The sequence below is a fragment of the Ascaphus truei genome, unplaced genomic scaffold (genome assembly GCF_040206685.1).
Source record: "Ascaphus truei isolate aAscTru1 unplaced genomic scaffold, aAscTru1.hap1 HAP1_SCAFFOLD_390, whole genome shotgun sequence".
NCBI classification, from domain to species: Eukaryota; Metazoa; Chordata; class Amphibia; order Anura; family Ascaphidae; genus Ascaphus; species Ascaphus truei.
Window position 1 is genome coordinate 331,471 of NW_027456720.1, and position 12,684 is coordinate 344,154.

Consider the following 12,684-nt stretch of genomic DNA (forward strand, 5'->3'; position numbering starts at 1 on the left):
TTGGCACAACATTGGTACCGCAGGCCTGCGGGTACCCGGGACTCCCGCGGGGACCCCAGGACGGCCGCAGGGTCAGCCACTAAGGCAATTAAGAGATTAAGCTTCAAAAGCCTGTTTATTGGGGGCAGAGGGGGTGGATGAAGGAGGTAGTAGCCCCAGGGTGGGCGGTTAGGCCGTGAAGGGTGCAGGAGGAATTAACCCCATTCACTACTACCATGCGGTGGAAATATGGTAATGAAGGGGTTAACCAGTCCCACTACCCCCCCCCCCCCCTCCGTAGGCCTAATCACCACCCTTGGTGCAACTACCCCCTTCATCCACCCCCTTTGTCCCCAATAAACATTAAAAAACACAAAAACCCTAGGCCAGGAATCCCCAGGCTAGAGTTGAGGCCCTGCCTTCCCACTACTGAGGGTGGGTGGTCACAGGGACAGGCCCTAGGATAGGGACCTGTCACATAAGAGAAGGAGAAGGAGCTCTGCGTGTAGGGAGGCAAGTAGCCCGTACATTAGGCCCTATACCCCAGGCCCAGTTAGGCCCTGAGTCATTGAAAGGTTGGAGCTGCTACAGGGACATGCCCTAGATAGGGAACGGATCCCCTCAGCAGTCAGGTGTGTTATAAGATAAAGACATACAAAGGAGGCATAGAATCCTCCTCAAAGATCCTCATTGGCTGCACACAAGGCTAGGATTGAATTACACGGTTTAAATACCAAATATTTACATGTGGTTCAGTCAACCATTCGGTACAGGTAAGTAATTGCTCCCAATATTGTGAGAGGACAATTACCACTAAAACGCCAAATGGCAAAAATAACAAATGTTTTATTAATATATAACCAGACAAACAACATGAAGCGCTCGCTCTAAACTAACTCAAAACCAATTAAAATGTGAATGTAACGGGCACAGTCGCAGGTGTGGCGATCAGGATAAGTTACCATCTAAGTAATTGTGAGTATATACAGCACACAGATGGTTAATATAAGTCAGATGAATGAGTGCTGTGGAGTTAATCTCTACTCACAATGGTAGCTATAGTGTGAGGTTTATACCACAGTATTAGTCGCGTGGACTTCTAATAGTAACCAAACACTCAGGTGTCCCTCAAATTATTTAGGAGAGTACACACAAAATATCTCTGACACCATGCTGCTCACAGACTTCCAAACAGAGATATAAGCTGCACACACCTGGTAGCTCACACAGCGGGGTATCAACACATGTAGTGGCTAATGTATACGTGTATAGTCAATGCTTAGCAATATTCAGGTAGCCCTCTGCTCTAATGTAACACGGGGCACCCACACGTTAATACTGGTACAGATCAATAGATATAACATGTGAAAATATATTCCCCGCAACTGCCTAATGCAAGGACTGATCTCACCCGATTACTGCCTCCTCCACGACGTCAACGCGATGACGTCATGCCGACGTACGTTTCGCGTGTAGGGGGACCTGCGCTTTCTCAAGGTGGGAGGTGCCAGTACAGAGCAGCGCTATCCTTTTATGTATGCTGCTCCCGAACGATGGGGGGTGTCTATACCTCCCTTTTAAAGCTATAGACAACTTTTCTGAACCACAAAAAAGTGTAAAGTGTCTAATTACAGAAAATACTGAGTGGGATAAGAACTAAGTGTGTTAATTCCAGTTCACCTGCCTATCTATCACTGGATCAGTCTGTTTATGTGTATTTTGGCAAGTTGTATGTAATGATTTCGCGTGATTACTGCCCAGACTTATGGCTTGCATGTTAGCAGAAAAACTACATGTGTAAAGGGTAATTCAGCTCGTATTGCTGTGATCTGGATACACATTTGTAGTTTCAAAGCCCAAATCCTGTGCGTATATGGTCTTAAATACCAGGAGACCTATATATGTCCATTGCAATAATTTACCTATCCATACAGGCAAGTTATTTGTCGGAATTGATAGTAATCATGCGTATACTTTGTAATATACTCACACAGTATATATTGTTGCTGGTAAATATGCATGTAGACATAGTGCATGCAAATACATTTAGGTAGGTTTATTTAAGATATATAGCGCCTTATTGGAGCAAGATGCATATGCTCACCTACATTGTATACCATGGAGCCTTTGTGTAGTTTCAGTCAATCGTGTTGATTCTACGCTATGTAAAACTGTGCTGATGCATGAGGAGAGGCTGATACTATTTCTCAGTAGGATCCAAGCAATAGTGTATTTCTGCTCCAACAACAGATATATATCAGTGCAATGTATTGGAATATGAACCACTTAATGGTTTGTATAAATGGTAATCCTGTAATGAATTAGGTCCCATATATACCTCTTCTACATAGCATTACTCAGACCAATAACTCCACATAGGTGAATACATACAGTGTAAATATCTTCATGGATGTATCTATTATAATAGTGTAGGAGTGTCCTGACCTATGTTGTCCGCCCCGAGGGTCAAAACGAACATCTAGTTTAAGCTATATACCATAAACCCCCCAAAGAAATGTGATGCAGATGTTCATAACAAATATACTTATAAGTATATGTGGGTGTAGGATTGTTAATAGCCAGAATATTGTCCGCCCAAAAGGTCAATACGGACCGAACATTAAGCTATATCCCAGTTGAACCTCACATACAATATGGTCTCCCCGTCACAGGGCTAGCATGATGCTTTATATGAAAGAGGTATATATGTAACCCTCATTCAGGCCTACAGGGCTCAGTGTTTTTAGTGTGTAGATCCACTTGCATTCTGTCTGCAAGAGGACCTTATTCCAGTCACCCTTACCTTGACCCCAAGGGATGTGTTCGATACCAATGAACACTAGTTTGTCACTGTTCCCATCATGTTCAATCGTCACGTGTCGTGCAAGTGGGGTGTCTTTTGCATTTCTTATGGATCCCAGATGTTCAAGTATTCTGGTTTTGAAATGTCTGAAGGTTTTACCTACATACAGTTTACCACAGGAACAGATGATTAGGTAGATAACCCCCTCTGTAGTGCAATTAATGTATTCTTTGATCTTGAATACACGTTTTTTACTAGAATCTGAAAACTCGGTAGTTTTAGGCACAAATTTGCATGCTTTGCACCTCCCGCAGGCGTATGATCCTTTCGGTTTTTGGTCTAGCCAGGTTCCCCTCTGTTTTGTCTGGAAATGACTTCTCACTAAGATGTCTTTTAAATTTCGACTCCTCCTACTGGTGAGTTTGGGGTTTGTTGATAACGCCCCCTTTAAGTCATCGTCATCTAGGAGGATGTGCCAGTGTTTGTTTAGGATACGGTAGATCGAACCCCATTGGTCACTAAAAGTTCCAATGAATCGTATAGGTTTGTATCCCTCCCCTAGATTGCTTCGGTTAGTTGTGGCTAGAAGCTGCGTTCTCGGTGTATGTAGTGCCCGGTTGTAAGCTTTAATCAAACTACCCTTTGGATGTCCTCTTTCTAGGAATCTGTCTGTTAATAGCTTGGCCTGTTCTTTGTGTTATAAGATAGTCAGGGACACAGCTGTGTGCACGTGGCCTTGCAAGTTGGGTCTGGGAACAGACCTCTTCAGGAAAGAGACAGTCTTCACGGTGGGAGCGTCTCACGGGACATCACCCCAGCAGAGGCAGATTTAATCGCAGGATCAGCGGATCCTTTGTGAAGATTCATCATACCGAGTGTGGACACACTCGGCAGGTACAGTCACCAAGTGCACCACCATTACCGGTACCACACAGGCACTGATCACGCCTAAGGTTGCATAACTCTTGGGACACTTGGGACTCAGGGAATAAGGTGTGGGGTACAAGGCCCTGCGAGGTGTGTGGCTAGTTGTGTCTTCAGTGGGTGGAGTGATAAGATATTATCATAGAGTTATAAGTCAGAACATTAGAGCGTTAAGAGATATGTTATGTTCAGTAAAGCCCTTTGCTATTTGACATCCAGTGTATGTGTTCATTTGTATGTGTCCTGCGAGGAACAACTCCCGCTCTACTGGGAGCCATCACAGGTGGAGGCGCTGCACCATATAGTAGTAGTAAGAGTAATTCACCCCAGATTCCCCGTGGCGGAAGCTCAGCCCTCCTGGTTGCCAAACAGGTACAGCACCACACTGATAAGTAGTCAGATACACCTACCCACCTCAATCTCACTTAGAGAACTATGCACTAAGCTCCGAGCTTTCGCGCTGGCCTGAAAAAAATTAGCACGTCCGATAAAAAACGAAATCCAAGATTGGCGGCGTCACATGGTATTTCAACCAATCAGATTGTGGAATTGGTTCCCACGATCTGATTGGCTAAAATACCATGTGACGCTGGCTTTGTGAAGTCATCTTAAAGGCAAATGAAGCACAGCCATTCTGATTGGCTGGCATCCTTCCCTTTAAGTGACGTCATGTCAAAAAAAAATTAAAGTCGGAACAAGGTTTGAACAGCCAATCAGGTGACTGTTAACCATTTTGAGGCTAAATGTGACATCACAAGCCCTATTTAAGGCCGTGACGCCTGATTTGAGCCCAAGAAGCCGACAAGACAGCATCGGCTGGGATTTAACATGGGGTATTTTGGATTGACAGATGAAGAAAGAAGATAAAGAAGATCAAGAAATGGTGACAGATGAAGATAGAAGAAGGTGATTAAAGAAAGAAAAAAGAAGATTGGGGTACCTGATCCGGATCTTCATGGCGGATGGCATCGGATGCTGTTGGAGGCCTTCAAGGTACGTGAGCTTCCTGTACCCCGGGAGTCGGAGGGCCACCGCTTCTAATGGTAAGTAATATATAGAATGTTTGTAAATGTCTCTTTTTACAGGTTTCTACATTGGATGTGATTGTTGATTTTTTGGGGGAGGCACATTGACTGATAATATATTAATCTTTACCACTTAAGGTACAGATTAATACATTATTATGACAATATTTGGGGGGCATTTCTGGCTTGGTATTGCTGTTGGTTTTTTTAATGTCAGTTTCTTATGTGGATGTCATTTTTTGTTTTTTTTCTGCTTAATGGTAATAAAATGTTTGTAGTTAATGTATTATGTTAGCTAATGCGTTTTATGGTTCTTTCACAGATTGTTTGAATGTATTTATTTGTCTTTTAATGTTTACTGCTGCGGCACAGTTTATTCGAGCATTTGCCCGTTCTGTGCCGCAGCAGTAGCCTGGCGCGCGCCCGAGTGTGACGGGCGCGCGCCGAAGCAGCGGAAGAGCGCCCTCCGATCGGGGCGCTCTCCCTCCCGCTGCCGGGTCCGCCGGGTCCCCCGGAACCCCCTGCCGCCGTCCCGCAGATCGCGGGACACCAGGGCTCCCTCGGGGAGCCCTGGACGCGCGTGCAGGGGGCGCAGGCTCCCGAAGACGCGTGACCGCGCGTCTATGACGCGCGGCACGCCGAGGGGCGGCCACTAGCAAGCCGGGAAATCTCCCGGCTTGCGGATCTGGCCGCACTGCGATAAAGTGTGTCGCCAGTGTACATTCATTAATGTTGTTGTAATTAATTGGTTTGATTGGTTATTGTTACTATTCATTTTGAGTTGGTTTAGGAATTAATTGGTTTCATTGGTTAATGGTTTAATTAATTCATTGTTGATGTTGTTACTGCTTGCATTCATTGGATTAGCTGGCTACTGTTTTTATTGACTTTATTTAGGTATGCTAATGCAGTGTTTAATAATGGGCAAATAATCTATTATCCATATCTGGATAATAGTTATTTTGCACATTATTGTACTGTATGTGTTAGGGGGGTGTATTTAGTTAGAAATATTGTTTAGTATTTTTGTTGGCACAACATTGGTACCGCAGGCCTGCGGGTACCCGGGACTCCCGCGGGGACCCCGGGACGGCCGCAGGGTCAGCCAGGGACACCCGCGCGACCCCCGGCCTCCCTCGGGGGTCAGCCGGGGACACCCGCCAGCCTGTTGTATGGGTTTTGCGCCTGCAAAAAGGTAAACAAAGAATTTTTTCTAAGTACAGCTTTTTTTATCACCTGCCTTTAGCTGGTGAGCTTTATTCAGCGCAATTTTCACGTACGATCAGTTTGCGTTGCTTACTGAATCCCGCAGAAGGGCAGGATTCAGCGCAAACAGCTGATTGTACTAGCAAATTTGGACTTTGAAAAAATTTCAAGAAAAGCCCATTTTAGAGCGCAAAGTGCCTGTTTGCGCGGCTTAGTGCATAGCGCTCGGCGGAATTTCTCGTTCTAAAAGCACTTTGCGCTGTTAAAACGACTTATCACTGCTTAGTGCATAGCCCCCTTAGGGTTGGGGTAAGAGGGCTACATACAGAAGAAAGAAAGATAATTCTGTATGTTAGGAATTAGCCTATTTTGCTTGACAACAGAACTGTGACGTATACAGATGACATATAAGTTAGTGTAGAGAACTGACAGGTAGAACAGAGAACAGAGCAGACAGAGAGACATTAGCAAGACTTAAATTGGTACTCTACTTGGTGGTGTGTATATGCAAGCATATAACTAAGAATTGTGCTCTGCTTTATTATGGATTTCTTTACTATTGTTATTCTTGTATTACTGAGTACTGTATTGTTGTATACAATAAATCATAGCTATTACTTTTAAGGAGACCCCCTGCTCACGCACACTATGAATAAAAATAAAATGTAAGCAGCTTCATTACCTTAGAAGCTATCCGCTAAGGCAGTGATTCCCAACCTTTTTTGTTTGGAGGAACCCTTGAAGTATTTAATACAATTTTGAGGAACCCCTATCTGGATGACACGTCATCATCCTCATATGTCTCCCCCCATCACCCCTCAACATCATCATCCTCATATCTCCCCCAGCACCCTTCATCGTCGTATATATCCCCCCAGCACTCCTCATCATCCTCATATATCTACCCCAGAACCCCTTATCATCTTCATCATCATCATCATCATCATCATCATCATCATCATCATCATCATCATCATCATATCTCCCCAAGCACCCCTCATCATCATCATAATATATCTCTCCCCAGCACCCTCATCATTCTCATATATCACTCCCCAGCACCCCTCTTCATCCCCATATACCCACACCATGCAACTCACATCACCCTCCCCCTGCATCTCACATCGTCCCTCCTCTGCATCTCACATCATCCCCCCCGCATCTCACATCCTCCCCCCTGCATCTCATATCCTCCCCCCTGCATCTCACATCCTCCCCCCTGCATCTCACATCCTCCCCCCTGCATCTCACATCCTCCCCCCTGCATCTCATATCCTCCCCCCTGCATCTCACATCCTCCCCCCTGCATCTCACATCCTCCCCCCTGCATCTCACATCCTCCCCCCTGCATCTCACATAATCCCCCCCCTTCTGCATCTCACATCACCACCCCCCCCACCCCAGCTCACAAGCCGCCGCTCCCGCCACCACGAATCTCCCCCCCACCCCAGCTCACAAGCCACCACCGCGGATCTCCCCACCGCCCCAGATCACAAGCTGCCGCTGCGAATCTCCCCCCACCCCAGCTCACAAGCCGCTGTGGATCTCCCCTTCACCCCAGCTCACAAGCCACCATAGATCTCCCCCTCCCCCCTCGCCCAAGCTCACAAGCCACTACCGCCGTGGATCTCCCCACACCCCCTCCCCAGCTCACAAGCCGCCGATCTCCCCCTCCCCCATCCCATCCATCCCATATGCCTACTTCAGGCGGGCAGAAGGCGGCAGCGGGAGGCTTGAGGTGGCAGCAGGAGGCTTGAGGCGGCAGCGGGAGGCTTGAGGCGGCAGCGGGAGGCTTGAGGCAGCAGCGGGAGGCTTGAGGCGGCAGCGGGAGGCTTGAGGCGGCAGCGGGAGGCTTGAGGCAGCAGCGGGAGGCTTGAGGCGGCAGCGGGAGGCTTGAGGCGGCAGCGGGAGGCTTGAGGCGGCAGCGGGAGGCTTGAGGCGGCAGCGGGAGGCTTGAGGCGGCAGCGGGAGGCTTGAGGCGGCAGCGGGAGGCTTGAGGCGGCAGCGGGAGGCTTGAGGCGGCAGCGGGAGGCTTGAGGCGGCAGCGGGAGGCTTGAGGCGGCAGCGGGAGGCTTGAGGCGGCAGCGGGAGGCTTGAGGCGGCAGCGGGAGGCTTGAGGCGGCAGCGGGAGGCTTGAGGTGGTGAGGACTGCAAAGCTCTTGTGCAGAAACCGGAATTGCCGGACTGCTAGAGCGTGCTCCTACGGAGGAGGAGGGAGGAGGAGGAGGGAGAAGGAATGAAGGGGGAGAGCCAGAGGGGAAATCCAGGAAAGCCATTGTGCGTCGCAGTGAGTGCAGGCGGCTAGGCGGAACCCCTGGGACTGCTCCACGGAACCCCAGGGTTCTGCAAAACCCTGGTTGGGAATCACTGCCCTAAGGTAATGATTTTTGATTTGGTGGGGGGGTGGTGTTTGATACTAGTGTGCTGGGGCAAGGGGTCTCCAGAGCTGAACAAAGTTGTTTTCAGCCTCGGGGCCCTCCTACTTCCCGAGATACAGACCCCGTTATGAGGTGACGGTATCCCCGCCATGTAAAAATCCTGTGGGTCACATGACCGTGGGATTTTCTTCGAAAGTAGGGGGTCCCCAGACCTGAAATCCACGCAGTCGCCTGTTGAGGCGCGCAGGTAGAGTGACTTATTCAGCCTATCTCTTCCTGTGCGGCTCTTACAGACAAGTAGACCCCTGGGACCCTGCTGTGTTAATCCGATGGGTCATTTAGTCTGCAGCGGACCTTCTCAGACGACCACGCGGCGTGTTTTACCCCAATAAACGATTGGATAACGGCCGCTGCCTCTGTATTACTCTCGAACTCATCATCATTATTATTATTATAAATGTACTTATGATATCCTATGATAAGGATGTACGGCCTTTTTCTACAGATACAACTTTGTAATAGGATGCTTTTTATTTAGTGTGAGAATATAATCCTGTTGCAAAACAGTATTCTTGGCCAAAAGGTGTGACCCCCATTACACAAGCACCTACACACCACAACAATAAAATAATAAATAATAATAAAAAGCCTCGACTACACATCAATACAATTATTCTAACACCAAAACTGCAAACGTATACAAATTATATTATACCACAATACTAGAATACAATAAAATACACACCTTCACCCTGGCAGGGGTAAGTAGAACTTTTATTTACTTTATAGTGGTGGGTGATTAGGCTTACCATGGGGGGTAGCGGGACTAGTTAACCCCTGGGTTTTTGGGGGTAGAGGAGGTGGGTAGTAGAGCTGTTGTGTTTTTGAATGTTTATTGTGGGTTGTGGGGGTTGGTGAAGGTGGCATTTGGCCCACGTTGGGTGTTTATGCCTACGGGGTGGGTAGCGGGAGGGTTAACCCCTTCATTACCTTAGCAGTATTAACCACTAAGGTAATGAAGGGGTTAATTCCTCCCTCAACACCCCCCCCCCCCGCAAGGCCTAAACACCCACCATGGGCCAAATTCCCCCTTCACACACCCCTGCTACCCACAATAAACCTAGCACTGGTAGTTAATACCTTCATTGCCTTAGCGGTTAGCCGCTAAGATAATGAATCTGCCTGGAAATGCATTAGTATTGCATCGGATTGATGCCGGGGGTCTCCGGTGCTGATATATGTGTAACCCTTATTCCCCCCCCCCTAGACTCATCTGACATATCTAGGGTGTGTGAGGGCGGATTACATGTACTTAGTGGTGCGTACCTGCGTGGAACAGGAGGGCCTGAGTCTCCCGCGGTGGTGTGGGGGATAACAGGACAAGGCTTCTGGGGTAGAAGCCTCCATTCTCTTAGTGGTGGTGCAGCGCCTCCATCCTCTATACCTTCCCAGGCTATGGGGTAGGACCCGTATAGAAGAGTGAACCCTGGTCCCAGGGTGGATGCTCCAGAATCACACAACAGTCTTTAGTAAAAGGTAACGTCTCTCTTTATTTCTCCGAGCCGCGCCCGACAGTAGTAGCAGCAAGCAGCTGCAACAACAACAGCAATCTCCACAGCACACACGACCCTCCACTCTGTACAGGCCTTTCCTCCTGTCCTTCCCTCCAAGTGTGCACTCCAACAGGATGGACTGTGGTGGGGCCTTAATACCCCACTGCCCACCCCAGAGGGTATCCTCTGGGTGGGGTATGGATTCTCCCCATCACCCCCTCATCGGGTGAGGGGCATTGGTCCACCTGAACTCGGCTCGCTCTCCAAATGTAATAGGCCAGAGTTCTCTCTTGCTTGCTCCCAGGACGGAGCTGTGTCTACTCCTCCAACTCCCAGGACAGAACAGCTCAAGAGCCGTATCAGAACAGCTCAAGAGCCGTATCAGAACAGACTGTCACTTACAGGAACTGGCTGCTAATAGAGGCAGCCCCACCTCTCATGATGTCAGCAAGACCTCCCCTCTGTCTCACTCCTGCAGCAGAGTCAGGGGCCTGCATCTATCACTCAGGGCAGGGCTTGAAGGGGAAAAACCCATGATTACTACTGGTGCCTGCACTTAACAGGACTTACCACAGTAGGAGGAAGATATGTATAGCCTGTGCTGTTTACAGGGGGCTACATATGTGTATAAGCTCTGGAGCTTATTTTATCCTGGCTTTAATCTGATGCAGGAAAAAATGCATTTTTTTTCAAAGTCCTGCTCGCAGATCCCATCTCGCCTCTCTTGTGCTGGCGAGATGAATCTTTGATAAAAACGCATTTCCAGAGCTCCAATTATTTCATCGGTGCTACTAGAATAGCGTTACATCAGAAAAAATGCGATGTCCAGATATTTTGCTGCACCCGCGTGGTGTGCTTGTCCAGGAGTGAAAAATCGGCCAAAAAAGGCCTTCCCCGCGCGATCTAACCAACTAACTGAGGCTTTCAGAATAGCTACCTAGCAAAATTTTGCGATCGCTTCTCCAAAGCCACGATAAGTTGATTATCGGAGCTACTAGAATGAGGCCCTAAGGCAGGCCTGCACAACTCCAGTCCTCGAGGGCCGCAAACAGTCATACTGAGCCACTAATTGAGCCAGCTGTGCTGAAGTAGGGATATCCTGAAAACCTGGCCTGTTTGCAGCCCTCGAGGACTGGAGTTGTGCAGGCCTGCCCTAAGGGCTGTTCTACAGAGGGGGCGCACGGCACTGAGCGAGAGCCGACCGACACAAATACAGAGACACACACTTAGAGACACACACAAAGAGAGACACACTGAGAGACACACAGAGACACACACACAGAGACAAACACACACAGACACACACACACAAAGACACACACATACAAAGACACACATACAGACAGAGACACACACAGAGACACACAAATACAGAGACACACACACCCAGACACAGAGACACACACACACACACACACACACACACACACACAGAGACACACACACAGAGACACACACACAGAGACACACACACACCAGAGACACACACAGAGACATATGCACACACACACAAGGAATGCACAGTTACTGTACAGTTACTGTAACTATAGAAGTGCAAATAGCTAAAACAAGGTGTGTGTGCTGCGCACGCTCGTTCTAAGTCAAACTTCTTTGCATTTTGGCACTGACATTGTGTCTTGAATTTTAGAATTTTAATTGAAAACATCCCCATCCCAAGACCAAGTACAATTTCTGTGACAAAACAGTGACCAAAGACAAAGAAGTGTCACATAAAATGCGCGTGATCGGCACACACACACTTTTTTTCTTTTCTAAAAGACCACCACAATATAAAATGTGCGGGACCACATGTACAGCAGGAGGTCCGTCCTAAGCAGAGCAAAGTCCTGAAGAAGGAGACGGTTGGGTTGTTTTCCAGCTAGACGTACAGTAAGGTTGGCAGGCAGAGCAATAACATGTATGTAATCATTTTACAGGTGAGTTACTGGCCCACAAAAACAATGTGCAGGTTGATAAAAAGCCTCAGAGCAAATAGCTACTGTACCTTCCTGATTATACGTTTCTGTATATTTATAGGCGGGAATACAACTGTATGATTATCACGTTATTGCAAAGTAGGAAGGCAGCCTGTACTGGCATTTACCTGCATACTCCAATCTCACACAATACATACTGTACATACCGGCTTTAGTCTTCCAATCACCTCCCCTGCATCGTCCCAGACATTGCGCCCAGGTGTACACAATAGCTGAAAACTTGACATGATTTGTCTTTTCCAGGTGCAGATTGGATGCCACACCGACAACCTAAAAAATTGTGAGACTATGTGTCGTCCCCCTGTGATTACACAGACAGTGCCCATCAATAAGGAAAAGCTGACCGTGCACAGCCTGTGGGGCGGCCTCATCTATATAATCCTACCCGCACACACTCGGCTGGGAAAATTCAACGTGTCTATTGAAGGTGCACAGAGGGCTCCGTTCTTCCAGAAGGGTAATCACGCCTTGTTGTCTTGCCTAGAAACCACCATGAAGAACTTTATATAGTATTGCAAATACAAATAGCACTTCTAGGCCCACTCGCATGTCTCCGGCAGGTCTGCACCCTGTGTTTCCCCTTATCTCTTAGCATACAATGCTTCCAATTCAGCAAGGGATTCTGGGAAATGACATGCAAACGAACACGTAGTGTCACCTTTTACTTCATGTCCTTTTTAACATGGACCCCTGTAAGCTTCTGCCTGCCGTAATACACAGCTTTCCAGCACAGCCGCGGTTACAGAATTGCACAGCCATTAAACCGCCCAGGCCCAATGAATTTTAGTGGGGAATGGATGGATTTGGTCTAAACAATCC

The 12,684-nt window shown here is 47.8% G+C and overlaps 1 protein-coding gene across 1 annotated transcript in view; it reads left to right on the forward strand.

Annotated features, from left to right (window-relative positions):
- Positions 1-12,684, forward strand: part of LOC142483907 (TRPM8 channel-associated factor homolog) — a 136,085-nt gene that overhangs the window by 102,049 nt on the left and 21,352 nt on the right. Inside the window, exon 5 of the mRNA XM_075583828.1 lies at positions 12,109-12,322. Coding sequence (XP_075439943.1) covers positions 12,109-12,322 — 214 coding nt within the window. The remainder of the gene's footprint in view (positions 1-12,108; positions 12,323-12,684) is intronic.